This window comes from Liolophura sinensis, chromosome 7, assembly GCF_032854445.1.
Source record: "Liolophura sinensis isolate JHLJ2023 chromosome 7, CUHK_Ljap_v2, whole genome shotgun sequence".
Lineage (NCBI taxonomy): Eukaryota > Metazoa > Mollusca > Polyplacophora > Chitonida > Chitonidae > Liolophura > Liolophura sinensis.
This window is the reverse complement of record NC_088301.1, coordinates 55760646-55775631: the sequence shown is the minus strand read 5'-3', so window position 1 is coordinate 55775631 and position 14986 is coordinate 55760646. Positions and strand designations below refer to the sequence as shown.

Here is a 14986-nt window from a genome sequence, read left to right as displayed (position 1 = left end):
TTAACATTTGCAAATAGCTACATGTAACAAATATTAAACTACGCAGGTATTCTTTGTTTTATAATTAGCTCAAACTAAAATCTAATTTACAGATTGATCGAGACCAATTAGTATGGCCTGGTACCTACTTAACTGTACACTACACAGAAAATCAGAAATTAACTTCAGATCTTCAACATATAATATTACAAAAAAAAAAAAAAAATACTTATATTAGATCAGCCACACCTTATCTGTGATTGCCTGCAGTATAAAGGCTAGCTCCCTGTCCTGCAGCACATAAACCTCAACGAGCAGACTGCTGATTACATCGTCAATTGTCACTGCTCCACTGCCTGACTGACTCTCCAGGTGTAACTTCCTGCTCAGAGTTTTGATGGCAGATGCCTCTTCAAGAATGCTCAGACTCTCTTCTCGATCATCTGAAACAAGTTATAAAATCATGACATGAAATGTTTGACTTTTACTTTGATGTATACTTTCATTATTTAGTCCCATTTACTGTGATAGGGATGACAAAAAACTGCCTTCTGATGGAGGTACTAACTTCTTATCCAGCCAAGTCCTTTCAATGATACACCCACTTATTTAAAAGCTTGGTATTAACTTCAGTCCAGACTAAAGCACTATTTACTAAGTGTTTGGATGAAACTGGGGCTGGTTTCATGAAGCTCGCCTAACTAAATTTGCCCTTAAAGTAAGACCCCAGTGTTGGACCTTCCAAACTGCAAATAGATGCTCTTATGTTCCCTGAATCGATTCCGATAGTGTAAAATGTTGAAAGCGGAAGAAAAACAGTAGAATCGTGATCAAATATCAGAAAATCTACTCCAAGACAGCTGAGCCACCACTGGCCTTGTGATGTCATTGCGGTACATTCTCTGCAGGCGTGTGAGGCTTCTCTGTGTGTACAACACAGACAGCAGGAAACAATCGCTATACTTTCACAACTAATTTCAAGACTATTCCATGCCCAAGTGTGGCTTTGTGACTGCAGTAACTGAATGCAGGGTACTGTCTCGTTACACACATGGCCTAACAATGCCACAGATTGAGACAATATGGACCAGATCTCATCAAAAACACCGCCTGATTACGGAGAACTTGATTGTAGTCAATCAAGCCATGCTGCAATCATGCAGCCGGTATGCCTACTGCTCGACATGACTGTAAAAAAATTATAATCTGTGAACTGTGAATCCACAACAAACTCTCCATGGTATTACCGTAATTCCATGGATGTCCAGATCGTGTCAGACAAACGAATCTAAGGTGGCTGGTTTTCGAGCTAAAATCGGTCGTCGTATCATCCAGTCGCTATGATGTACGAACTTTTCCGGGATCTAATATAACTGCAGTATCTTTCAAAATATTTGTTGTAAAACTGTTTTACTTACAGGTATATGATTTTCAGAGTGCTAATTCAGAGGTGTACACAGAGGTAATTATGGATTTAGTCACAATAGCATCAGGAATAGCACAAAGTGGGTAGGCCTAATGCATGGATTTGTAACTTGTCAATGCTTTGCATTGCTTTTCAATACATAATCCTGGCAGGTCTTCACAGCAAGACATCACCCAACCTGGGTGCCACGACTGACAAGATAGGGAGACGGTTATAATGGTGTTTTTTAAGTGAAACTAGTTAAAAATAATATTTTTTTTAAAATGCAGTTTACATACTAACATAGCAAAAATATTGCGTCCAGGGAACATTTAGTATGAAATTAAAGGCATTTGGGTTCTCCATTAAGTACCATGACAACGTTTGTTGTAGAGATATAAAGTGCACTTGGCTAAGTGCAACTAAGCATGCTTCATGAAACCAGCACCAGGTACATGTATTAAGATTTAAGCCTGATTTAACTTTAATATACCTTTGAACGACTTACCTCAAGAGGCATACTGCAAGGTGAAATCACGTTTTAGAGGGAGATTTGCAGGATATCTGATAGACTCATGCTTATGTGTCAGTCGTATCATTTTGAATTAAATTCACCATGAAAAGCAGGGCTTCGCATTACATGAACTATATCCCCCAGAACACATACCTTGATTCTCCAAATCCAATAGCCTTCTTTTGGCAGATAGTTCACAGAGTCGTTTCTGTTGTTCCTCTGTTGTCATGAGCTGTGCTGCTTCCTGTAACTCAGCTAGTGTTTCATCTTGACACAACTGCAACAAAGTTTCCACTTCTTCCAGATGACGCTGTATCACCTGATTTAAGTACAACATCTGCCTGCTAACTGAATCACCTGTAAAGCAGGTAAGCAATATTAAAAGATGATATTTCACTGACAAATGAAGAAAACAGCTCTAGCTGGTTCTGCCAAAAATTTCAGTCAGAAGCTACGTTAATAGCAGTGGTATCATATAGGCACTCCAGTTTCCCCACTCAGAAGGGTGACATGAAAAATAATTATCACTGAACTACAATGTCCTGTATTTTGTCTTCAACGTTGATATAAACATATCCAATATGTATGTAGTATAAGTCAATTTAAATATCTGAAAAAAATTTCAATTCACCAAAATTCTGGAAAGCATAATGAAGCCTATGTCAATGTACTGAAGATGTACATGACAAAACACTCAGTCAGGCTGGCAGTATCTCAGGGTTTTTATCAAAGGTAAGACATAAAGTAGGCTAAGAATGCTTGTCAGTACATCCAAGCCTCTAGTATACTCCAGTGTCAGTAATGTATTTATCTGATTGGTATTTTACGCCCTACTCATTATGGTAGGAAACCTACAACCATCCCCAGGTTGCTGCAAGATCTTCCCACATAAGACTAGAGCACAAGCCAGCATGAATCAGTTCAGCACACAAGATTTTACTGCACATGAGCAAGCACAAATTTACAGCCTACCTGATGTTGGCCTGTCTTTTGGAACTGTCTCCTTCTTGAATATCTCATTATGGCTTAACCTAAGTCTTCTATGTTTGCAGCGGAGTGAAGACATCTTGGTTTGCCTTAATTTGTCAGCATTGTGTCTGCAACATGTAACACAGACAACTGTGAGTTGACATTCACTTAATTCATTCAGTTCTAAACAAAACTGAACAATAACACATCTGGAATATATCAATAATGTATGTTTAATGTGCTAGAATAAAAAAAATTAACTTAAATGTTACATGAAACAACAGATAATTCAGAAAGCATATGCACTATCAGCAATGGGTGACAAAAATCTCAGCAAGCATCACTATTTGTAAAATGTTTATTAGATAAATCTGATGGCTATTAAATTACAAACCTGTTCCCAATGGCAGCCTCAATCCTTTCCACCAATCCAAGTCTATACCCCATACAGCTGTAATCTGTTTCTTGCTCTACGCAAAGTTTTTCAAACAGCATTTTAACCAGTCCCTGTCTTCGCTTAGCAAAGGTCATAACCTTCACTTCTGATGACCTGAGCCAGTCCAGCAGATAATTTTGCTCTGCCTCCTGCCGCAGAACCAAATCTGCCAATGGGTTGATTGCTGGCAGTTTTTCAGGGGGAATTTCATCTGAAAAAAGACATACTAAAGATTTCAAATCCACACATATATATGGATCCTATAAAAATCCTATACACAAAGACTTTATGTGTTTACCTTATGCACAATATCGCATATAACAATTTTAATATCGCATATAACAATTTTAATGATTTATCACCATACTGCTAAATTGTATTGTACAAGATGCTTACCATTTTCAAGTCTACTGGCATAGTCAGCTTTATTTTCCCCCATTACAGTTTGTAGAGAGGGCATCTCCTGAGGAAAAATGATCAGACCAGACATTTTCTTAAATTACTGTTCTGATATTATTAACATTTTTTTTAAAATTGCTATCAGAGCATTGATCACAGAGAGGATGTGCAGCATGTTAATGGTATGCAGAATGATCTATTAGAAGTATTAAAGAATACACGCATGTTGCTGACTAACCTGAATTGCTGACCCTAATAACAAGGCCATGTCCTTCCATCTGCCTTCCCCTCTCAATTTCTTTTCCTCTTTCTTCTTAGCACGCAGTTCCTTGTGCCTTTCCTCTTTTGACATCCTGCACCAACACAAAATAATAATTTTCTACCATATGCCATTGTTTTTTTTGTGGACACTGGTACATTATACCACCACGACTCAATGGTGATTAATAAAATAAAATCCTTTTTAGACTTCATAAACTACCAAAAATTTAATAAAATATTTTGCTGACTAGCTTCACTAAAAAAGCTAACAAGTTGTATTTATAAAAAATAAAAAATGTCTGTATCACAAAATAACACAAACATTTCAGCTGTAGCTAACAAGCACTAATCAATACAGATTAGTCTTAGAGGACTAATGTCCAGGACAATGATCTTAGAGGAGAGCACCTATTCCACGAGGTTCCATGTTTACTTCTTAAAGCATGGAGGAGTATAGTTTCTCTGATGGTCTGATACTTCTGGTCCAAGGTATCAATAAATCGTCTTTCCTCTTGGGTCACATCCAGTACGCCCAAGATCACAAATGCAATCGTGTCCAGATGTTCATGTTCAAAAGTCCTCACACAGGTCTTCATCAGCTTTTTTAGCTCTTTGGTGTCCTGTCAAGCAAGATGATTTATTTGAATACATAATTCATTTTCTTCATGTTTCTGAACGAAACTGTTCCAAGTACAACTTATTATATGAATTAATTCTAATCACACCAGTAATTAGTTACACATAAATGCATCTGGACTGACTTTAATCTGTGTTCAAGATTCTTGATTGCTGGTTACATTTCTGATTTCTGGTTACAATTCATTGTAATTTGCCTGATGTTCTTTCAGCTGGTGTAATGAAGGCCATGGAGCTTACAGTTCTAGAGCCACATACCTTTGATATGAAGTCCTTTATCAAGGTATCGAGGTCTACATATTGCTTCTGCTGTAAGTCTGCCAGCAGACTGGCATTCACTGCATTCTCTATCACATTAGGCTGCGTATTCATCAGGTCGAGGAACCTATTCTCATATGCAATGCCTACAGCTGTTACAGACAACACAAGAGAGTGGTCATCAGTTAATAAATGGAACTCTGATTATGAGACAAAACCTGGCTTCACTAGAATGTACCCCTCTCATCCTTACAGTTTATAGGTCATCTGGTCTGCTCTTTTTAGCCAATACATATGTAAGTGTAACTGGAATACACAGTTTTTCTTTTATCACATGGTTAGTTTATCTAATGAAAAACATCCATATTTTTACATTTCTGAATAAAAAAGGACAGAATGTAATCTTTCAGTTCCCTCGATATAAGAAGAAATACAGTAGGTAACAAACATGTAAGGAAGCAGGTACCCCCTAAAGCAAAACTACAGAGCACTTGTTGTTTAGAGATGTGCTGAGTTTTAAATCACACTGCTGTTACAATTTGTCAATGTATTCAGACGTGTATCACCATTTACTAGAGAGGCTAAGTAACTCATATTTGTCATTGTTATTTGTGCAGCTACATCCACACATGGCCAATGAACTTGTATACACAAAGGTTGCCTTGAAGACCTGTGGTTCAATTCCTCAAGCCTCTGTATAACAATGGCATTACGTGTTACTATTGTACTACTGACCCGATTATCAATTGCTTATCATCTCTTCACTCATGAGATTTTTTCAAATACCATTGTATTACCTTCTTGTAACAACTTCCTCTGATTAGTTTTCTGAGATTCTGAGGCCTCTGACCCCATTCCATCTCTCAAATTTTGTCTCTGGGTTCGCAGGCCATTCAGTTTACCTCGTCTCTGCTCCACTGATAACTTCTTAGCATCAGACTTACTCAAAACACTGTCTCTGCCTTGAAGCATGCTGATTAAAATCTGAAACAAATGAAATATGTATCATGACTATGCAGTGCTATAGTTCAGGTGATCTATTATTTCTTTACTGATTTATTTCAACACATACTCAAGAGCTTTACAATGAAAGCAAACAGGTGTGTTCAGGGTAAACAGTTGGCCAGGTAAACCTCCTAATACAAAGGAACATGTTGAAACAAGCACATTAATGTTCATTATGTTAAGGATTGTTACAGCAAGAACAATGCATTTGGCCCATCCCCATCCCAAGGAAACAGTAAATAAATTTCAAAAAAATTCCCCCAAAACTTCTTTTCAAAACACTGGAATGTACCAGTAATTCAAAACATTTTGACAAAACAGATGTTTTGTATTTCAGTATCAAAAATTTCATGAAGCAAGAAAAATCATTAATTACTGATCTGTCGACAAATGAAAAATTTTAACATTCACACATTCTAATCTAATGGCTTCACATCAAATTACCTCTCTTTCAGCTATGAAAGCCTCAACCATTTGATGCAGAATCTCTACTTGCAAGTCAAGTTCGCTCTCCTTCACACCATTTTCTTCAACATGCCTAGTGTGCGATGGCTTTCGAGGTTTTCTGCCCTTGCTTGCACCCAGATATAGAGCTGCCAACTTCTCCATCCTAGCCCTGTCCCAGTCAAACCTGTAGTAAAGATGAAAGAATCAGTGTACATTGTCACGTAATAAAGTAACACTGCATTATCTTATGTCATCAGCTTTGTGCAAGTTGTTAATTACGTGTACATGTATTTTTACCACAAGATCCTCTAAACATTTATCCATGAAGTATATTTTGCATCTTATTATCTCTTTCACTATTCTTATTTACCACTTTAAATTAAATAGGCACCAAGTCAAAACACCAAGTATAAATTAAGTCACTTTAGATACTGAATTTATTTACCATACCGGCATATGAAAAATGCTTACATACAAATACATTTTATAACATCTGCAAATGATTTTACCTTTTGGACCTGTATATCTGTGATCTTTCTCCCAACCCACATGCTAGTGCGGCCGGGATAAAGCTGCTCTCTTCACAAATCAAAATGTCCTGCAGAAGCAGCTTGAAATACTGTTTGAAATCAGAGAAGTGGCATCCCCTTGAGAGACCCATGTCTTAATAGCAGATGCTAAGGCATCTTTTTCATCTTGGTATCTTCCAAACAGGTCTGACATAATTTCACCACAAAGTTGACTTCCTGTGAGCATAAGAACAGAGGATGTTATATACTATATCAGTATCTGGGCTACATACAGTCTCCAAAATAGTTTAGATTTATGATATAGTTCATAAAATTTACATATTAGATATTCACCCCCAAAACAACTATTTTGCCTTATCTATGTTCCCAATTAATTTTATTTGTATTCATATTAAATTATTATTTATCTAATAGATATTTAACACCATGCTCATGATTTTTTCACTTACCTGGCAGTTATCAGGTTTATGGCCAAAGGAAACCAGAGTGCCCCAAATTATTTTTATAAATTATCATAATACTCAGATAACAGAATATCCATTTGACAAAAATATTTGTCATCTATTTCATCTACTTCTTTCACATCAATCCATTATTTCAAATTTTTTCAAAAACATCTAAAATTTTTAACTTACCTTTACAAAATTCCTGGTACTGTTCTTCGAGAATGTGGCAGGCCTGAAAATGGGATTTCCCTTCCAAGAGAAGTGCCTCATAATGCCTCATCACATCAGACTTGTGTTTGGCATCAGTCTCCTGCAGTTCTGCCATCAACTGTGTCATAGAGGAGGGTAAGTGGGAGGAGCTTCCTGGAAGCTCCGCCCACTTCTCTCTCAAGGTGCGACTTTTCCACAACTGTTTCACATGAATCTCCACTTCATGATAATTCTCAATGCCATCACCAGCTGCACTGTCAGAGAACTGTCCATCTGAAAATCCTATGTCCAATGTCAAAGAATACCTTAATTCCAATAACACAAAATCAAGCACACAAACTTATTACTGGCTTTTAATACATTTTGTTGCCTTGCTGTGTAAACAGAGTTCAGACGTATTACCTTTTTTTGTTGCTCTGCCGTGTGCAAGACTTGCACTGATTTTACACCTTTTGGTGCCCTCACACAAACAAAGCCTTAAAGTGACTTGCCCTGCTAAGCACATGGAGTTTTTGTTGTTTTATATATTTTTTGGCCAACTATAGAACAGTGTACCAAAGGAGAGTACAAAAAAATGTTGTTTCTATCAACTGCACATAACTTCATTAAAATGCAGGGTCAATAATGGATGGTGACTCGAGAGTTAGACTGACTACTTATCATTTGTTAAGCTTTGAACGTAGTTAAGTTTATAGGGTGTCGTAGTTTGTATTTACCTGATGTCACAGAAACCATATGCCATGTCAGCTTCTGTCTGAGGTGATTGTATTTCTCTTCCAAGAGATCATACAGATCTTTTATTGCAATCTTTTGACGTGACTTGACTGCTGTAAGTCTGTCCACATCTTCGCCATCATCAAACAACAGAGCTTCAATACCTTCTTGGTCCCACCTGTTTGTAAATAATGGTGACATCCCAAACATGTAAGTTTAAATATTTCCCAGTTTTGATGAGTTTTGATGATTGTGAGTAAAGCTGTTAGTCAGTAAAGTAAATGTTTTCTGTAGAAACCTAAAAAGAACTGACTGAATCTCATTTTAATCACTGAAGAAATCTCTTGTATGGAGAGAAAGATACACATTTTGACTATTTTTGGTCTTTAGCAACAAAAAATCTATGACATCCAAGTAGCCTTACTTTTTCTGTTTACGTTCTGCTTGTGTGAGCAGACTTTCATGATAGTCTTTCCTGTTTTTCTCCTTTGCAGCTACATTCTCCTGAATAATGTAAAATATTATAGGCATAAACTCCAAAGGCCACCTCTGACCAAACCCCTCCCATAACAAATTTCTAAGCTATATATACATATAAACTACATATACAGCAACAGCTCCCTGAAAGGGCTGTTTCATAGTCATTAGTAATGGGCTATGTTCATCACAAATGCCCATATGGATTGCCAGTACCAGGAGAGCCAGTGGTATTTCTCTTCCCACGTAACTGACTTCTCCTGAAGAATTGATGGGAGGCAATGTTCCCAGTCATGGCCTTGCTCAAGGCCCTTGATTCAAGTAATACTGCAAACAATTTTAATGAATGACAATAATCGAATAAAAAGTTCAGACTACGAGCCTTTTTGGATCGTTGTTCAGGTTACAGGTATGCCTAACATATATTAATTTTTAAAAAATTCAAAAATGCTGTCTATGGATCAGTATGAAGACACAGTTTTGCTGATTGTTACAAGGTAACATGTTTAAAACCCAAACAGATCTGTAAATGAGAGAGAAGCAAGCAGTGATGATTTTTATGGTTTTGGCTTTCATCACTGAAATGAATCAATTGTCCCAACAAAATGAGGATGGAAGACAGCATAGAATATGCTCATTAAGCTACTAAGGCTTTCCTAGTAGCTGACATGACAACACACAAAGTTAACAATAATGGAACCCAGGGATTACTAAAGTGAATTTGTTGGGAATTATGTAACTCAAATGTCTTACTGATTATTATTATTATACTGAATATTATACATTATGACTATACATAATGTAGTTTATTAATTTATTAAAATTCACCCCTTCTAAAGACAAAATGACAAAATTACAGGCATATTGTATAATGTAACATTACCTGCCAATGCTTTGCATTGTCATATAATTCAATGGCACGAGCTAGATGCAGATCTTCTAATTTATCTTCCTCAGACTTGAGCTGGTCCTTGTCTAATGTTGCCTCATGCTCAGTTGGAAGATTACATAAACACATTCTGATCTCGTCAAAACAGACTTCATCATTTGTGTTCTCCCTCTCAGACAAAAATCGCTCCCAGGCAGTCATTGAGAAATTCTCCCCATGGCTGTCTCTAAACAACAGTAAGGCATCTTTTAGTGGCAGTCGACCATCAGCATTGCTGTCCAGGGCCTGGAAATCCCAATAAGCTCTTTCTTCCACCGCTCGCCTTCGATCTAACTCTTGCAGGACGTTCAGAAAATTGTCTCTACCAACAGTGCCTTGACCATCACCTCCACAAATCTGTAATACAGCCGCATACACATGCTGGATGCATATTGGTGTGTAATGAAGAATCTCATCAAACTCGTGCAGTTTCTCACAAGATATGAATCCATCAGAGGATAGGTCAAGGGCATCAAACACAGCTGCAAAGTCATGAAACTCCATAGTGTTGTCACCAGCAATACCCCAAGGCATTACCTCTAGTTATGTGATTTACAAGGACAGCTCTGTAACAGAAGTTACAGGAGTAAACATATTCACTCTATGTGAAAATAATAAAACTACAATATAGAAAAAGGATACACATTATTGTGACATGCTAATAATTAAGGCAAAGAATTTATTTATTTATTTATTTATTTATTTATTTGATTGGTGTTTTATGCCATTCTCAGGAATTATGGTGGGAGGAAACTGGGCAGAAGTCAGAGGGAGGTTGTTTCAGTTTGTAAACCTTTCCAGGTACAACCGGAAAGAAAGCCAGCATGTACTGGACTTGAACTCACAGCCATGGCATTGTTGAGAGGCTCCAGTCCTGTGTCATCTTGCAGCTCTAGCATGGTAACATGGATGTACCATTGCATGAACTGAAAATGTTTCACTTAAACTTTGTTAGTCAGATTTAGTGAGGAGGTAACAGTCTCTACAATGTAAGCATTATGACTTAATTTATTTACTTATTTGATTGGTGTTTTACGCCGTACTCAAGAATATTTCACTTATACGACAGTGGCCAGCATTAGGGAGGAAACTAGGCAAGGCCCGGGGGAAACCCACGACCATCCACAGGTTGCTGCAAGGCCTTCCCACTTACGGATGCATTGAGACTTAAAGCTGCAGCTAAACCAGACAGCTTGATTCAAACATTCAGCCTGATCAGTCAAAGGGACTGGCATGTTTTGGGAAAGTTTACTCTTCTGGCCACCAACAGCTTGATATGCATAAGAGTTGGACTCCTCTGAATTACCTCCGTTGTTACACTACTGCATCTAAGACACAAGGAGGGATTAGTCTTCGAGTCGTGAAACTACGATAAAAGACCTCACCTAAAGAAGTATGCCTAGGAAGCAAGAAGATTATGTCACGACAACCACTTTCTATGCAGTATAAAGAAAAACATTAAGAGATCTCAGAAAACCGAGAGATCTTTAAATGAAATTGATGTTTTCTAGCTTAGGTATAATTTATGCATTTCACAGAGTTTGGCAAGTTGGCTCTAAACTGTACATGTAATCCTACATGTATTTCAGTATAAGAGAATTTTAAATTTCCTGAGAGTGGCTTTTCAGATCAGTTAACGAAATTAAAATTTGTTCTTGAAGGTCTTCAACTATCTTATGTCACTCCAGGGTTCAATGGGTTAACTGTCACTCTTGTAGATTTCGAAGGTCTAACAGCTCTAAATGGAGAAGGTCTGACAGCTTGTATTCCTACATAAAAGTTGCACTTATATGACGGTGAAGTATACTGAGTGTTGGTGGTTAAGATGCATAAACCAGCCTCATTATTTAGAAATTTGAAGTACAGTATTACTCAGATTGCACCGAATTTAACAATATATACAAGGGTCATTAATTTTGAGTAAATAATAAATCTGGACATTAATCCTTTAACCTCGAAACTGTCCATGAGCCGTTTACACCAGTTTCATCTAAACACAGCTTACTCCTAAGTGGAAGAATAAACTCAGGGAGGTAATTCACTGCAGCCCTAATCTCCAATTTGAATCATGTGCATGATCCTTGTATGATCCACTGTATACAGTATAGTATACATCATTCTCTCTACAGAAAAATTTATAGAAAAGATTTCTGGTGGTATCCCTGATTTCACTCCGAAGTCATTCTGTCATTTAAGACTCATGCAAACTAACATGTCAATCTGACCTCTAACATTAGGAAGACGTTGATTTAAGTGAGACTGTATGGTTCCCATATAATGATATATGGCCATTTTTGAACTGTTCACATCCATGAGGTAGTTCAGGGGAGATAACTATAGTTAGGCAATAGGTATGTTTAATTTCCATAATGTCACAACAACGGGACCCATCAGTGTTTATGATTAAATCTTTTAGATGTTTAAAGGTTCATTTCATCCTACAAGCAACATTTGCATTTTCGGGATACACACCATTCATTCGCAGACAATGGCCTTTGAAATTTCCACTTTTCACGGCCAATAAAATGGCAGGCTTTCAAAGTAACACTTTTTACTTTGTGCTTTCAATTTCTCTATTGTTTTTACTATATGTTACTGTGAATTGGGACATGATTTTCAATGCAGAATTTCAATGAAACAGATATTTTATTTAAGCAAGCATGCAGCCTCTAGATTAAAACAAAACTTTGATAACGGAAACATGTGTGTTCCTGCTCTGTTTATAGAAAACCTATTATGCCTGATAAGTTAAAATTGACTTCAACTTTCACAATGTGTGCGATTTTGCTTCAATGAACCCGGATATCTAGGTGATGCAACATCACAAAAATAAAAAAGATAAGCTTTTAAACTTCATGTGGGATATTGGTAGGCTACTGATCTTGAATGCATAGGTATATAGATAGCTCCAGTTGGCTGTTTCAACTCATCTCTTTATGCTGGGCTGGCAGTTAGGGTAGTCACAATTGCAACCTGTGGTAAACCGTACAACGATTCACGACATCTCCAATAAGTCCTTTCTAAATGATGTCTGCAGTCCAAAACAGACGTCATCTTTGGCTCTTACCTGTCAGCTTTCCCGCAAAAGCAATATTCCAGGTATATTTCGACACACCAGCCTTGTATCCATGATGCTGCAACCTACTTCAAAACAAATCCGCCATTAGGCTTGTTGTTTCAGGGTTAACGAGCCTGAGGCATTCAGGAGCAACAACTTTTTCAAAACCCATACCTGTGGTGAAGGCAAAATGGCTGCTTCTTCTGTACTGACAGTCTCATAAATTCAGAGCAGGTGTGCCATTAATGAGTGGAATATACCTGGGGTGTTGCGTGTGCGGGCGAGCTGAGAGGTAAGAGCCACAGATGACGTCTGTTTTGGAATGCAGCCATCACTGAGAAATGACCTATCGGGCATGGCATGAATCGATATATGGTTTATCATAGATTACCCTTGTGGCTGTAATATTCCGCCAGCCCAGAATATGGAGAGGAGTTGAAACAGCCACATAGCTGGGGACAATGTATATACATTTGGTGTAATGTTGTCTTTCCTTTTAATTTAAGACAGGTGGCTTGTTTGTGATTCGTTGACATATAGTACTAATACAATGCAGTAACAACATACAATTACTGCGCGGCCTGTCGCAACCTGTTGTTTACTCCTGCATGAGAAATATTTCTTCTAGGTCATGCTGTTGTTGTTGTTCAGTTGACTTTGACCGAAGATTTGTGCCGTGGAATAGCCAGTTCACCACTACATGTTAAGCAGAATGCGGCGTGCTGGCCGTAAGAACGCCAGGCAGTTGATTTATCATGCTGGTTTATCGAGACAAAATTTAGCAAAAGTGAAAACAAACCTTTGTAACCCACGAAGACAAATTGTGATTTCACGGCCATGTTGTTTACACAATTTCCATCGTGACAAGCCCAAACTTCACCCAAAGTTGCCCATTAACTCGTACATTGCTAAAGGTACGAGTGTCTAATAAAGCACCTGTTGACCTGCTTGACATTTGCGTCACGATTTTCTGACTTTTGTTGTAGTATTTAATATTTCTTTATAATCCTTGCTTAATCGTAGACAATTTACTTTATCAACAAGGTAACAGTGCAATTTGTTTTTCACTTGAAGCAGCTCTAAATTTTCCCCCGGTAATACTGTGAAGCATCGGTGGTTCAGTGGTAGAATTCTCGCCTGCCACGCGGGTGACCCGGGTTCGATTCCCGGCCGATGCAGCGGTAATGCTTTTTTTTTTTTCCTCCGATTTTTCTTTTTATACTGCTGTGTTCATAGCACCAGGGCCCATTCACATACAACTTTGTACAATTATTCCATGCTGAATCCTTGATGTTTATTATCGTGTAACACATCAGAATTGCCATATTATGGTGGTGGTTGGCTGTGTCAAAACATGAAAAATGTGTCAGTAATTTGTCAAATGTTGGCGTTTTCCCCGGCACTCATCTTCATCCAGACTGCTATCTGTTCGTATAAAGACGAAAAGAAAAAAATAAATAAGTATTGTCACTCGTGCCATTTCGTTATCCTTATAAGTAATAATATAATACCTCCATGCATTGTTATGAGAAAAAACAGAGAGAAACTCACAAGACGATTGGCGTATCTAAAATGAAAACCTAATTTCTATTCATTTATGTGCTGATTTATAGACGCGATGGGGAAACCAAAATAACAAACTTCTTTGGTACAGGTATTGGAATGTGTTTCTTAGTACATATGTATAGGTTTCTGTGATCTAGCGGTGATAATATAGTGAACACTTCCCGGCTTAAAGTAAAACGTGCCTATAAGCTGTATATTCTACTTTCCATTCCTTGCGAGAACACTTCTCATTGCGCGGTAAAAGATACCCCCATTGAGCTAAAACGCTGCATGCATGTTGCTGTAGATATAACATATTTTACACAGTAGGCCTAATTTAACCAAGCGCTACATATAGCCTATATGTTTCCTAAGTGATGTGTTAGAAGAGATTGTTACTGCAACATACTTAGGTTATGGACAACGCAATGACCCATTACATCAACAAATGTATTAATTCTGTTGGAACAACAAAAAAGTCTCTCATATATGACATCATATTTCGTAACAATAATATAATCTATTCTGCTGTCGCTCAGAAATTATAACATTATGTCAGTTTATAAGAGTTTAATTGTATTGTTTGTAGTGTGGATGGCTTTACGCCAGGAATATTCATTGTTTTCAAAGGCTTTTGTCCATAAGCTGATCAGCGTCATGCATGCGTCCATGAGACATTCTTGAGCATGACAATTATAACGTTCTGAAATCACGGTAATTAAACTAAATTAATACGTTATATATCATCAACGTAGCCGTAAACTAATCT

The 14986-nt window shown here is 37.5% G+C and overlaps 1 protein-coding gene and 1 non-coding gene across 2 annotated transcripts in view; one reads left to right on the top strand and one right to left on the bottom strand.

Moving 5' to 3' along the window:
- The window catches only part of LOC135471045 (trichohyalin-like), a 40775-nt gene extending 27240 nt beyond the window's left edge, over window positions 1–13535 (bottom strand). Inside the window, 16 exon segments of the mRNA XM_064750093.1 lie at window positions 229–422; window positions 2052–2255; window positions 2871–2995; window positions 3262–3514; window positions 3700–3766; window positions 3941–4055; window positions 4372–4583; window positions 4858–5009; window positions 5655–5841; window positions 6307–6493; window positions 6819–6972; window positions 7475–7777; window positions 8212–8387; window positions 8634–8713; window positions 9570–10180; window positions 13472–13535. Of these exon segments, the coding sequence (XP_064606163.1) occupies window positions 229–422; window positions 2052–2255; window positions 2871–2995; window positions 3262–3514; window positions 3700–3766; window positions 3941–4055; window positions 4372–4583; window positions 4858–5009; window positions 5655–5841; window positions 6307–6493; window positions 6819–6972; window positions 7475–7777; window positions 8212–8387; window positions 8634–8713; window positions 9570–10118 (2958 nt within the window). The 5' untranslated portion in view covers window positions 10119–10180; window positions 13472–13535.
- A 244-nt stretch (window positions 13536–13779) lies between these two features.
- Window positions 13780–13850, top strand: Trnag-gcc (transfer RNA glycine (anticodon GCC)). Its single transcript has one exon. It is a non-coding gene; the product is annotated as a tRNA-Gly (tRNA).
- The last annotated feature ends 1136 nt before the right edge of the window (window positions 13851–14986 follow it).